The following is a 14,542-nucleotide window of genomic DNA, read 5'->3' as shown; positions in this document are numbered from 1 at the left end:
GACATGAAATCTTTATGCCATCACCAAGGAATAATTTTATTTTTATTTGTTTTCCAGATTTTACTCATGTTTAAGGTCTCAGTTTTACACATTGGATTTCAAAGGGTTTTTAGGCTTACAATAGATCTTATTTTCCAAATATATTTGATTCTACATTAAAATATCATTTTTTTCAGATTTATAAAAATTAGATAACTACATAAAAGATTAAAAATGCTATTCTTTTGTTTTTCCCCCTTTCAGCACTGAAATGTGCTAAATACTTTTTGTGAAGTTTCTTAAATGGATTTTTGGGGGTGGGAAAACATGAAATTTCTACATAAAATAAATATTTCCCCCTGATAATACTGCTATATCTACTTGTGTTTGATACCTATGAGGATAGATCTTTGCTAAGGACCACTGCCAGGAAAATTCTTAAGGGACTTTAAAATTAGCCACACAGTGTGTAGACATATAAAGTAAATATGTTGTGGAGTTATTTTAAGTTTTTTTTTTAAATAGTTTTTCAATGAAAAAATGTATGGCATTATACTTTTTAAACAATAATATTATTGAATAAAGTTGAATTAAATTGGAAAAAAATAACCAATATTCATTGTCATAGCATTAATTCAACAGTATATCAGATAGGAATAGCAGCCTAGGATTTGTGGAAGAAAAACAATCTTAATAATTAATGTTGGTGCACCCTTGGAGAAAATTTCTTCCTGGTAGATAATAAACAATTAAGAATTGTTTATTGACTAACTCACTAAAACCAATCATTCTTTCTTTTATGTCCCTTTTAATCTAGTCAAAACAAAGAGATAATTTTCTTATTTGAAAGACACAAATTTGCTTTATACCTTTCCATGAAATGAGATAAAGATTTTCTTAGTTTCAGAGAATAAGATTTCTGCTTGAAATTGATTACATTCTATTAGAGGAAATGGATTGTTTCTTTGATTCAAGGGAGACCAAAGACATTAAATCAGGACACTGTCATAATGTTATTTCTTAAAATTTAAAGTTCAGTATTTTCTTCCTAGTTTGAAGACAGACTCTATCACTGACCATAAGCAAGTCATTCAAATTTTGTTTTACTAACTATAAAATGGAAATAATAGTACTACAAGTCTGTAGTCCCATCCTCACAGTATCATTATAAGGATCAAATCACATAATGTAATAGTTTATAAAGCTTCTTGAAAATACATAGATTTGTTATTTTATTGATTTGATCATTCCTTTTTGACAATATAGATTGCAAGTCATTTTTGCTAGTCCAACCTGGACAGTTTTTGCCTGTTACCTCTAATTAGCTCACCACAAAGTGTTCTACTTGTCTATTAGGAAAATTTATTCATTTTCTTCTAACATGTTAGGAACATTAGTATAACTGATTTTTTTAGCCTTTTCACATGTCCAATAAATTGTCTCTTTCCTATCACACACGTTTCCCTAAGGAAATCTTTGATGAGGTGTTTTTCAAATTTCTCCAGTGGTTATATGTTTCAACCTCCTCATTCTCATCATGTCCCTTTCCATTGACTTCTGTGTAATATTTATTTTTGATGCCTTGAAGATTGTTATATTGCATTGCCTCATAATCATAGACCAATTTGAGAAGAAAAAGCTTAAAACCATGCTTTTCCTTGTTTGTCTGCACTCTTTTCCAGTTCCACATTATACAATTTCTGTGAGGAACTTCTCTAAATTCATGTCCTAATCTCTAGGTAACAGACATTTTTCATCCTATTGGTCTTTCCCATAGTTCCCATAGGGTGAATTTTTTGGAATACTTAAAGATTTCTCCTAGGAATCTTAGCCATTTGGCAGAGGTAGGAGATGTTACTGAAATCATCATATCACTTTCTGCTAACAGTAACAGCAATTTCAATTCTGTGCATAGTATCAAATACCTTTAGCAAGAAAACATTTTGCTGCTTTATGCCTTAGCTAATTTTATGATGAAAGAGTAATTGATCAGCTTTATTTTTTTATATCTTTCAATGAATCTTGAATAATCTTGATGTATAAATAAGCAACATTATATAAGTGTTTTTAATGTATTAAAACAAATGCTTATTCATAATCAACAAACAGTAAGTATATAGGAATTAAGTATTCTCTATGTCTTTGAGTCAATTGCAAAATAGGAAAGATGCAATCCATTGTATAGTATTTCTATTAGAAATCCTATTATGAGTCCCAATATTATAATATTGAGAATTACCTCAATTTGTAATAGTCTAATAACATCTAATGAAGATGCTATATAAATCATAAGTAGGCATATAAATTGGTAGTTGATTTGAACTTTATTGTTTTTAATAAATACTGATTTTTTTTACCTCTTTTAGATAATTTGTGACAACATCTCATGCTCTTACAATTATTTTTCCTCCAGCATAGAGCTCCTCTAACTACATTTGGTCTAATCCAGATGCTTCTTCCCATTTCATTCTCTTAAGTGCCTTTTAAAAAAGAAAAAACTTATAACCACATCTAAAGTTCTTAATAGACCCAAGGTGTTGGGGCTTTACTGTCATTGATGATGAAAACAGCTAATTAAAAAATATTTGCAGATATTTTTGTTTTTATTTTATTTTTTAACTTGTCCTTCAAGTTTCACCTTTAAATGAACTTCGAATGACTTTGCTTAGGTAAAACTCTTTTCAAACTTTTATCAGACTAATTTTACCCTACACAGCTCTTTTCTTTATCAGAAAAAATACTTCTCACAAATAACTGACATGATTCTTCAAAGATTAAAGAAATAAGTTTTTATAACTGGTGTTACCTCTTGGCCCACTTTATTCATCTGACAAGTAAGTTTGCTGAGTAAAATCCTTCTGGCCTTTTTTGCTCTTTCTGGTTGGCACTAGATTTATAGAAGCAAAAACTTTCTATAACATTAATGTAATCAATGTTATCAAACCTTTAAAATTTATGTCAATTCTCTTTATCATCATTTTTACTATTCATAAAAATATCTCCTAGCTAACTTCCATCCATTTTAGTTTTGGTTTCTGAAATGTTATTACATTTTTTTTTTTTTTTTAAGCTGAGGCAATTGGGGTTAAGTGACTTGCCCAGGGTCACACAGCCAGGAAGTATTAAGTGTCTGAAATCACATTTGAACACAGGTCCTCCTGACTTCAGGGCTGGTGCTCTATCCACTGTGCCACCTAGTTCTGAAATGTTATTACTTAATAGCCAATGGAGTTAAAGTACTTTGTTCCTTTGACAAAATTTTTAGCCTGAAGAAATTCCATCTCTTTTCAGTTATTTCTGTTTAGTTTAGAAACTAGATATCTATTAATGTTCTGTTTGTCTTCTGAAAGAAGACTCTTTTTCAATCATTTTTGAAGTCCAATTAAGAGCATTTTTTATTTGTGTAGCAAAACCCAGAGCTTAAATTAGTTATTACTGAATTTTTTATGCTATTATTGATTCTGGGATCATTGTGTGGACATTGAGACTTTTTTTCATACTGAATTCATAATTATATAGGCCACACACCTCAGATGGAGAAAAGATTCTTTTCTAATGTAACTGTGGCTCAGAGGGGATTGGGTCAGAGTTCTAGCTAACTATCTTGACATTAATAATTGAAAAATGAGGAATCATTAGAAACACTGAATATAGCAAGACAACATTTTAAAAAGCATATAGAGGTTCTAGGGAAGGGAAACTGAGACTCTGTCCCAGATTCTGGGAGAGAGAAAATACCTCTAAAAATGTTTGGCTTAGTTCCAGGGCAAATGGAAAGACCCAGGAGTCCTAAAGTTCATTAGCAGTTCTAATGACAAAGTCCATGGATCTGGATACCATGGTAGTTGTTATGATAGGATTTTAGTATTAAATGCATAACAAGAAGTGGGGAGGAAGGGAAGAAGAAAGGGGAAAATAAAGATTATTTTTCTGGTTACAGGAAATTTTATTTTGTAAATCCCTTTCTGAAACAATATAAATATGTACTGTCATCAAATAAAGATCTGAAGGAATTATTTTATTATGCAAATCTTGGGACCTGAGACAAGTTTAATTAATTATTATTGGATAAACTAGAAAACTTTTTTTTCAAATTCTTTACATTTATTAAAGATACACATTAGGGGAAGCTCGGTGGTGCAACGGATAGAGCGCCAGCCCTGAATTCAGGAGGACCTGAATTTAAATCTGATCTCAGATATTTAACATGCCCTAACTATGTGACCCTGGGTAAGTCACTTAACCCCACTTGCTTCAGGAAAAAAAAAAGATACACAGTATATTTTTCTACAAATGGACCAAGAATTTAGATAATAGTCTCTAATTAAAACAACTAACCTGACCAATTCTTGAGCATGATCAGAAGCTCTAAACTTTATTATTCACCTTATTTTATTGGAGGTATCAACATTTCATTTTTTTGGGTTTTGCTGCTAAAGACTGGAAACTTGAGACCCTTCAATATATTTTCATTTTATTTATGAATGTTCAATATTATTCCAATATATAATACCACACCAAACTATGGGGGAAAAATCTTCTAAAAGGAGGTATCCAATTTCAACATGCTAATGTTGCTCTCAGTGTAGTTGCCACTTGTTTTTTGGACATCACTGAAAAACAATGTAAGAGAAGAAATATATCCAAGTAGTAATGGATAGGACGATATTTGGTAAGGAATAGAGGGGTATATATATTTAAACCTCTGATTGTTCATTGGAATGAATAACCAACTTTATCACTTTATTAAGAAACTAGGGCCCAGAGAAATTATGTTATTTGACCAAGTTCATACAGTTAGTTAGTAGAAGAAATGCTTTTTTACAAAATGTTTTATGTATATTATCTCATTTGATCCTCCCAAAACTTCATGAGGTAAGTGCCATTGTTATACTCACTTTACATATTTAGATGAGACAAAGTTTCAGTGATTTGCACAGGATCACACAACAAGTAATTGAGGTGACTTTGAACTCAAGTTTTCCTAATTTCAGATCCAATAATCTATTATTATATTACTTAATTGCTTACAAATTTGCAACATAATTAGATTTGATAATCAGTTTAGTATAAATATCACAATGCTTAACTGCTAAAAGTACAACCATATTAAAGTAAATTAAAATGTCATGCATAGAAAGCTCAAAGAATATCTAAATATGTATGTTTTATTTGAAAGTATACTTAAGGTGCCTAGAGTTAATATTACACAAATTTAATTTAATCCCAGTAATTTCTAAGCCAAAAATTTCCTTTTTTTAGACTTCATAATCAGATTTATGGTTTTCCCTTTTGTTCTCCAAAAACAACTCCCAACCATCCAATCTTCTTCCAACAGCAGTCTTTCCTGGCTATTAAAGTGAACTACAGAAATGCTAAACTATATATATATTCTTTTTAAGCAGGCTCTTATAACATCCTTGTATCCACAATTCTCATATGAAGATTCTTCTATAATTCATCAGGCTGTGCAGTCTGAGAAATGGATGAGAACTTGGAAATGAATCAGTAGGCATGGGTCTGAAGAATCAAAGTCCAATCCAAGTTTCTGCTTTAAAATGGGCAATCATGAAAATATTTGCAGAACCAGGCAAAACAATAGTTTGGAAATGTTTACTGATTTTATTTTCATCACTAATCTTTGGATTTTCTGCATTGCTCAGTAGATTTGTTGGTATAAACTTTAATATTTACAGACTATTTCTGTTAACTACCACAGGTTTACACCCTATGAATGGTATAACCCCTATCCATGCAATCCTGATTCAGATGTGGTGGAAAACAATTTTACTTTACTAAATAGTTTCTGGTTTGGAGTTGGAGCTCTCATGCAGCAAGGTACCATGGTTACCCATTATTTTTGCACACATCCCACAGTCTGCTTAGTAACTTCTGTGTTGGTAAACTCCATCATCTCTGCCTAGAATATTTACCATAAATAAATTCACACAAAAATACAAATAAATACAAATAAGATATAGAGACAGAAGATGAAATTTGATGGGCAAGCAATAGTTAGTAGGCCAATATAGCTAGAATGCAATAGGGAATGGTATGGTAAATTGTGGAAATACCAGAAAAATTAGGAAGATGACAGGCTATAAAAGCATAAAATGATTATTTGATCTTAGAAGTAAAAGAAAACCAGAAGTTTATTAAGTAGAGAAGGGGCATAGAGAGAACTATGCTTTATGGAAATCAACCTGGCAAATGTATAGAGGTTGAATTGAAATAGAGAGAAGAAAGTTCTTGGAATAGAAGAGCTGATTATGACTATCTGAATTAAGAAAAAGGGACACAAGTGTTTATCAAATGCCTACTATGTTATAACTACACTGTGCCAAAAAGCAGTCCTTGATCTCAAGGAACTTACTTACGAAAGCAGTTTAGTTTGAATTAAGAGTTAATATTAAGATTAATTAAGATTAAGAGTTAAATTGCAGGGAATTTATAAGAATGAAAAGAGAGGAAACGGAAGAAGCAAGTATTTAAAAAAAAAATTTCCCCAAGGAATTTAGCTGTAAAGGGTTGGAAAACTATAGGATAATAGCCAAAAGTAATAGTAACATAAAGTTGGGATTTTTTAGAGATGGGGGAAATATAGGTGTATTTATAAGCATAAGGCAATGAACCAAAAGTAGAGAAAATTTTAAGGTAATAAAGTAATAGGGGTAATAGAATGGGCAATCTACTGGAGAAGATTAGATAATAAGCTCAAAGGTACATGCAGAAAAGTTGACCTTCACAAGAAATATCTTGGTATAATAACCTCTCTAAGGCACATTCTGGCAGATACATTAGACTCAAAACTCCTATGCAGAAATACATACAGTAAATAATACACAAATGTTGAAAACCCAGATATTTGAATAAAGAATGTAAATTGTTCTGCATGCAGTTAGGTACTGTTTATTTGGGTGTTGTTTCAAGTATGATATTTTTAGTGCATTTAATTTGTTTTTAGAACATTTATCTGTGGAGTAATTAATTTCAAAAAGTCTGAGGTGAGATTTTAACAAATGCCAAAGGGAAACAGATTTGATAATATCAGAGAAGTATGTACACATGGCTATAACTATACTGGGTACGTCACTCACAGTATATTATATTTAACGTTTAATCTGTTTGGAGTTTATCATCATCCACAGCAAACCATGGGATGTGGTGCCTGCTAAGTTACCACTACCTTGGGTACATGACAGTGAGCCCCAGCCAGACTCTGCTTGTCTTTTAAGAAGTTTAAAAGTATTTTAAAGAAATACTTATTTCCATATATGAGTCTTGGGATATGTGTTATGTTGAGTGCATCTGTCATAACTATCATGAAGAGTGAATAAAAGAGGAATGGTAATAATCATCTGTATCTACTGTTCTTTATCATTAGATATTTGTTACTGTGCTCAACTGGAAGCCATTTGGGGGATTGATGATTAATTCAATGATCAGACTTTCTCTTTTCTACATTGTATGAGCAAAGCCTGGATCAGGATTGGCTGTCATGTTTGCCCATAGAAAACAAGTTTGACACTTCTGCAGTTATTGTTTTTAACCTTGATTATTACTAGTAATATTCCACTTAATAATTGTTGCTTCCAAGAATACTCCCCCATTCAAAGTTCTGAGCTCATGGTTAATGTCTAAGATGTTTACAAATCACTGAGAGGGATAGGGAAAGGACCTCTGACTTTACTGGTATATAGAAAAATCTCAGGCAGGGAAATTCCTCCTAATCAAGGTTGCCACCTCCTTTGCAAATTACAGTCTTAAGAACTTGACTGGAGCACTGAGGAGTTTAGTAACTTTTTCTTAGTCACACAGTCAGTACATGTCAGTGTTGGGACTTGAACTCTTCTAGGTTCTGTGATTAGCTGTCTCTTCATTAAGACCTGGTGCCTATTACAAGCAGATCAGGTAAAGAAAAAAAATTTGAAAATGTGTGTGATGGGGAATAACAAAAGTTAAATAACCTGATCTCTAAACCCAATATCTTGTTTAAAAGTGACATCAATTTAATTAAAGTTGATTAAATTTTTTCTACTTCCAAAAGTCTCATCTATAAATATAAAAATATTACTTTAACATATAATCTTACTCATAATCATTTTATTATGTTTTAATAGCTACTTATTTACCCTTTGTCCCATTTATTTACCTTATCTTATGTTCCAAACTAAACTGAAAATTTATCAACCAATCATAGACATGGATATGAATATATAGTGCTAAAAATAAAAACCAAAGCCCACCACCATAATATAACAGCATGTCTAATAAATTATATGGATCAGTCATACAACTATTCCATGAAATAAATATTTCCCATCTCAGCCAAATAAAGATCTAAACACTCAGTTTCCCTCCCCCCCAAAAAAAATCACAAAAACCAAAAAGATTAAAAAATGAAGTTAAAAAAATCTTATTCTAGTAAGTGCCTAACAATCCTGTCTATATTTGGATTAATTTACATACTTGGATCTAAAATAAGACAATTAAATAAGAATTACTATTATAAAATTTATTTGTCTCATCCAAAGTGAATTGAAACAAACATACTTGCTAACATGAAATATATGTATTTCCTAATTTAAAGTCTGAGAGGTCTGTTAACCCTGAGCTCTGAGCAATATACCAAGAGCCTTGAACATTCTTTGATTTTCATGTTGATTATGAATGTATATTTTTGGGTGAAATTTAAGTATAAATCTTTTTGCCTGAAATATTAGACTATTTCATCCTTTACTTTTAAGTTGTCATCAAATATATCTTTAAAACATTAAGTTAATTCGATGGAAAATTCAGTCAAACCTACTTGTTCATTTCTAGTAGACATAACCTTTATTATTTTTTTTTACTTCTCATGGCTGTCATCACTGGACATAATGAATGATAGAAAAATGGTTCTAAGAAAAGATCCAAGGCGATTTTAAATTAAAACTGATCAATTCCTACCTACCTATGAAAAGTAAAAGTATAAGATTGTACACTTCTGGTCTCTGATAATTGGTCCATTAAGATTATGATAGATCAGTCTGAGTGATGGCTTTAAAGTCTGTAAAATTTCAACAAAATCCCTCAGATGTTTTCCACCTTGAAAAAATTGAAATTTAATGTTTTAAAATTGTACTTCCATGCAAAATCCTAAAAGAGATTATTTTATATCTAGACTTAAAACACTATCTACAATAAAATTCATTTTAATGAAATTATAAAAGAATAGGGTTTGAACTGAAAATGCAATCTTAGAAAAGAATTAAAAAACCTTTGGATTTTAGATAGAGAAATTCAATATAAATGACTGCTTAATATTATCCACACAGGTTTGTAGAAAAAAATACAGGTAATGATTTAAACTTCATAATAAAAGCATTATTTCCCAAGGATAGTATAGAATATTTTTATACTTTTCTTTTGACCTCATCTAATATTCTTACTTTGATGATAACAGGCTCCGAGCTAATGCCTAAAGCTCTTTCTACAAGAATAGTAGGAGGAATTTGGTGGTTTTTCACCTTAATCATCATTTCATCCTACACTGCAAATCTGGCTGCCTTCTTAACAGTAGAGAGAATGGAATCCCCCATAGATTCAGCAGATGACTTGGCAAAGCAAACAAAGATCGAATATGGGGCAGTGAGAGATGGATCAACAATGACCTTCTTTAAGGTAAGGCTATAACAAAATATATTCTATGTATTCTCCTCCAAAAAATGGGGAGGAGGATTTATACAAAAAGAAAATGCATTAACACTATTAAGCATGCATGCATATACACAAATAACATACTAAGGAATATTCTGAATGTTATTAATAAAGCAATCCTCTCATTCTAATTTTTTTTTATTCCCTTGGATCCCAGAATGATATTCAATCATTTTTTCCCATATCAGTTTTTAGCTGTGAGCCATAGGTTGGAACTCATTTGCCCCTAGGTAAGAATAATTCTGATTTTCTAAGATTTTCTGCTATTATCCTAATGATGTCATATATAGTATACTATTTAGTAAATTAAATTGATTTATATGGAATAAAAATTAAAATATTCAAGAATTTTGGACTTGCAGTTAGGAAGAAAGGTTCAAATCCTCCCTGAAATATTTACAAGTTGCATTTCAGGAGCCAAGATAGCAGAGTAAGCAGGAAATCACTTGAACTCTTCCAAATTTACCTCCAAACTATGAAATATGTTTAAAACAAATTCTATAATGGCAGAACCAACAAAGAGACAGGTAAAACTTTTTTTTTTAGCTTAAAAACTTGTACATTTGGCAGAAAAGATCTGTCTCACTCAAAAGGATAATGCAGTCCAAAACTAGCAGTGTCACAGCAAGCCAGTAGGAGGCCCTGAGCCCCAGTAAAAACCAATGGCCAAGGGCCTTCCACAGCAGTGGGCAAGTAACTAATCCAATCCTCACTTCAAACTATCCATGGCCAAAGTATAAGCAAGCAGGGAATGAAAAACAAAAACAAAGGCCTAAATTGTTTATATACCTGTATGGGAGGATAATATTTGCAATTCTTAAGAATTGTATCACTTTTACTGCACTTAAAAGCAAATATACATAGAGGAAGTGGGTAGAAGGTAAATTTGTGAGGATGATATTAAAACAATTAAGGGGTAAAAAAAAATTACACTGGAAGCAGAAGAAAAGAAGAGGTAGGATGGGGTAAATAATCTCACAGGAAGAGGCACAAAGGATTTATTATAGTAGAGGGGAAGATGAAAGAGTGGGCAGTGGGCTCAAGAAGGAAATAACATACAATCAATTAAATATAGATTCTATCTTACCCTCCAGGGAAATAGGAAAAAGGGGATCAAGAAAAGGGTTTGGAGGACTGACATAAGATTAGGCAGATGGCGGGGGAGAGATAGTGATCAGATACAAAACATTGGTGAGAAGGTAGAAGGTAAAAAAAGAAAAAAATGAGAAAAAAATGGAAGGAAACATATAGTTAGTAATCATGTGAAGGTAAATGCCATGAACTCTTCCATGAAATGAAAGTGTGTGACAGAGCAGATTAAAAATCAGAATCCTACAACTTGAAGCAGAAAGACAAACAGAATAAAATAAAGGGGCTAGAGCAGAATCTATTATACTTCAGCTGAAATTTTTTAAAAAGCAAGGATAATAATCAGTAAAAGCAAAAGCAAAAATAGATCTATTTAGAAGAGAGAGAGAAGGAAACTACATCATGCTGAGATACTACAGAGAGAAACAATATTAATAATAAACATATATGCATCAAATACCATAGCATCAGATTCTTACAGAAGAGGTTAAGCGAATATAGATGGAAACAGGTACTAAAACTATACTATTTAAAGGAACTCAACTTTGTCTTCTCAGAACTAGATCCATCTAACAAGAAAGAAGTAAAGGAGGTAAATATGATTTTTAGAAATGTTAGATATGACCGACCTCTGGAAAAAAATTGAATGGGAATAGAAAAGAATATAACTTTTTCACAATGGTATAGGGCAACTACACAAAATCAAATGCAGAAAAATGAAAATATTAAATGCATCTTTTTCATTGAATAAAGGGCATATATACATATAAATGTAAATTAAAAATTAATTGGAAATTAAAAATCTAATCCTAAAGAATAAGTGGATCAATGAACAAGTCATAATCAATAACTTCATTAAAAAGAATGTCAACAATGAGTCAATATGCCAAATATACCACCAATGAGGAAAAAGCCAAAACAGTACTTAGGAGAAATATTATTTGTCTAAATTATTACATCAATAAAATAGAGAAAAAGCAGATCAATGAATTGAATGGGCAATTAGACAAATTAAAAAAAAAGAATTAATAAAATTGAAAGTAAGAAACTATTAAGCTAATAAGTAAAACTAAGTCTTAGTTTTAAGAAAAAAACAAGGTAGACAAACCATTAGTTAATTTGATTTAAAAAATAAAAAAGAGGGGCAGCTAGTTGGTGTAGTGGATAGAGCATCAGCCCTCAAGTCAGGAGGACCAGAGTTCAAATCTGACCTCAGACACTTAGTACCCAAAGCTTGGGACTTTGGGTATGTCACTTAATTGCCTCAGCAATTGCCTCAGCAAAATAATAATAATAATAATAATAAATTTTAAAAAGAATCAAATTACCAATATCAAAAATGAAAAATTGCCAATGAAAAGGAAATTAAAGCAATTAGTAGGAGCTATTTTTGGCCAATTATAAGCCAATAAATTTGACATTCTAAGAAAAATTCATGTATATTTATGAAAATATAAATTCCCCAGATTAACAGAAGAGGATGTAACACTAAAATAACCCATTTTAGACAAAAAATGGAATAAGCCATCAATAAACTCCATAAAAAACCCAAGTCCAGGTCATTTTACAAGTGGATTCTACCAAATATTTAAAGAAAAGTTCATTTCAATTATTTTCCAATTATAACATAAAATTATTTGGAAAAATAGGTAGAGAAGGGGTCCTACCAAATTCTTTTTATAACACAAATATGGTTCTGTTACCTAAACCAGGAAGAGCTAAAGCAAAGAAAAAAACTATAGACTAATTCTTAATGAATATTGATGCAAATTTTTCAAATAGAATGCTAGCAAGGAGATTATATATAAGGATTATACACTGTGACCAAATGGGATTGAAACCAGGAATGCAGGGGTGGTTCAATGTTAGGAAAATTATCTGCATAATCAACTAAATCAATAACAAAACCAACAGAAATAATGATTATCTCAATAAATGCAGAAAAATATTTTGGGCAAAATCAGCACCCATTTAATGGAATCATTAAAAGCAAAAGATAACTTAGGAACAAGTAGGGCTTTCCTTAAAATGATAAGTTTCCTAAAACCACAAGCAAGCATTATCTATAATGAAGATAAGCTAGCAACCTCCCCAATAAGATAAGGGCTGAAGCAAAAATACTCATTATTACCACTGTTATCTAATAATGTACTAGTAATGTTAACTGTAGCAATAAGAAAAGAAAAAATATTGTAGGAATTAGAACAGGCAATGAGTAAACAAAACTATCATTCTCTGCAGATGACTTAATGGTATACTTGAAGAATCCTAGAGATTCAACTAAAAAACTAATTAAAACTAAATTTATAAATTCAGCAAAGAAAGTGGAATATAAAATAAATCCACATAGATCATCAGCATTTCTATGTATTACCAACAAAGTCCACCAGTAAGAGATTGAAAAAGAGAAATTCAACTTAAAATAACCAGAGGTGATATAAAATATTTGGGAGTTTATCCACCAAAACAAACCCAGGAGCTATATGACCACAGTTACAGAAGACTTTTTATACAAATAAAGTCATATGAACAACTGGAACACTATTGATTGCTCATGGGTAGGCTTGACCAATATAATAAGAATGACAATTCTGCCTAAATTGATTTACTTATTCAGTACCATATCAATCAAACTACCCACAAATTATTTTGTAGAGCTAGAAAAAAACATAACAAATTCATCTGTAAGAACAAAAGATCAAGAATATTAAGGGAATTAACTTAAAAATGCAAAGCAAATGGCCTAGTCATATCAGATCTCAAACTCTAATACAGAGCACTAATCATCCAAATAATCTGGTACTGGGTAACAAATAGAGATGGATCAGTGGAATAGCTTAGGTATACAATCCATAGTAGTAAATGATCATAGCAACTTAGTGCTTGACAAACTCAAATATTTCAGTTTCTGGAATAAGAACTCACTATTTGACAAATGATTCTGGAAAAACTGGAAAACAATAAGGCAGAAACTAGGCATAAACCAACATCTTACCATATATACTCAAATGGGTAAAAAATTTGAACAAAGAGGATGATTCCTTAAGCAAATCAGGAGAACAAGGAATAGTTTATCTGTAAGGTCTATGAGAAAGGGAAGAATTTGAGATTAAACAAGAGTTAGAAAGAGTTACAAAATGCAAACTGGATCATTTTGATTATTACATTAAAAAGGTTTTGCACAAAAAAAATCAAAATTAGAAAGAAATCAGAGAGAGGGGAAACAATCTTTACAGCAAGGGTCTCTGATAAAGGCCTCATTTCTCAAATATATAGAGAGCTGAATCAAATTTATAAGAATTTAATTTTAATTCCCCAAATAATAAATGGTCTAAGAATATTCAGATTTTCAGATGACAAAAACCAAAGCTACCTAAAGTGATGAAAAAATCCTCTAAATCACTTAGTTTAGAGAATTTAAAATCACAATTTTGGCACAATTGTCATTTTTATTATATTGGCTCAGCCTACCCATGAGCAATTAGATTAGAGAAATGCAAATGAAAACAACTCTAAGGTACCCTTCACATTTACCAGCTTGCCTAAGATGAGAGAAAAGGAAAATGATAAATGTTTGAAGGGACATGGAAAAATTGGGACACTAATGCTTTGTTGCTGGAATTGTGAACTGATCCACCCAATCTGAGAACAATTTGCAACTATGTTCAAAGAGTTATCAGATTGTGCATGCTCTCTGATTCAGAAAAATTATTAATAGTTCTATATCCCAAAGAAATCATAAAAAGAGAAAAGGGCCTATCTATGAGGACAAAAA

The 14,542-nt window shown here is 31.2% G+C and overlaps 1 protein-coding gene across 2 annotated transcripts in view; it reads left to right on the top strand.

Annotated features, from left to right (window-relative positions):
* GRIK1 (glutamate ionotropic receptor kainate type subunit 1) overlaps positions 1–14,542 on the top strand; it is a 101,267-nt gene that overhangs the window by 61,365 nt on the left and 25,360 nt on the right. For both annotated transcript variants that reach the window (XM_031959208.1, XM_023498842.2), the window contains 2 exons: positions 5,699–5,817; positions 9,425–9,642. In XM_031959208.1, the coding sequence (XP_031815068.1) occupies positions 5,699–5,817; positions 9,425–9,642 (337 nt within the window). The remainder of the gene's footprint in view (positions 1–5,698; positions 5,818–9,424; positions 9,643–14,542) is intronic.

Source organism: Sarcophilus harrisii, chromosome 3, assembly GCF_902635505.1.
Source record: "Sarcophilus harrisii chromosome 3, mSarHar1.11, whole genome shotgun sequence".
Taxonomy (NCBI): Eukaryota; Metazoa; Chordata; class Mammalia; order Dasyuromorphia; family Dasyuridae; genus Sarcophilus; species Sarcophilus harrisii.
This window is presented reverse-complemented; position numbering and strand designations above follow the sequence as displayed.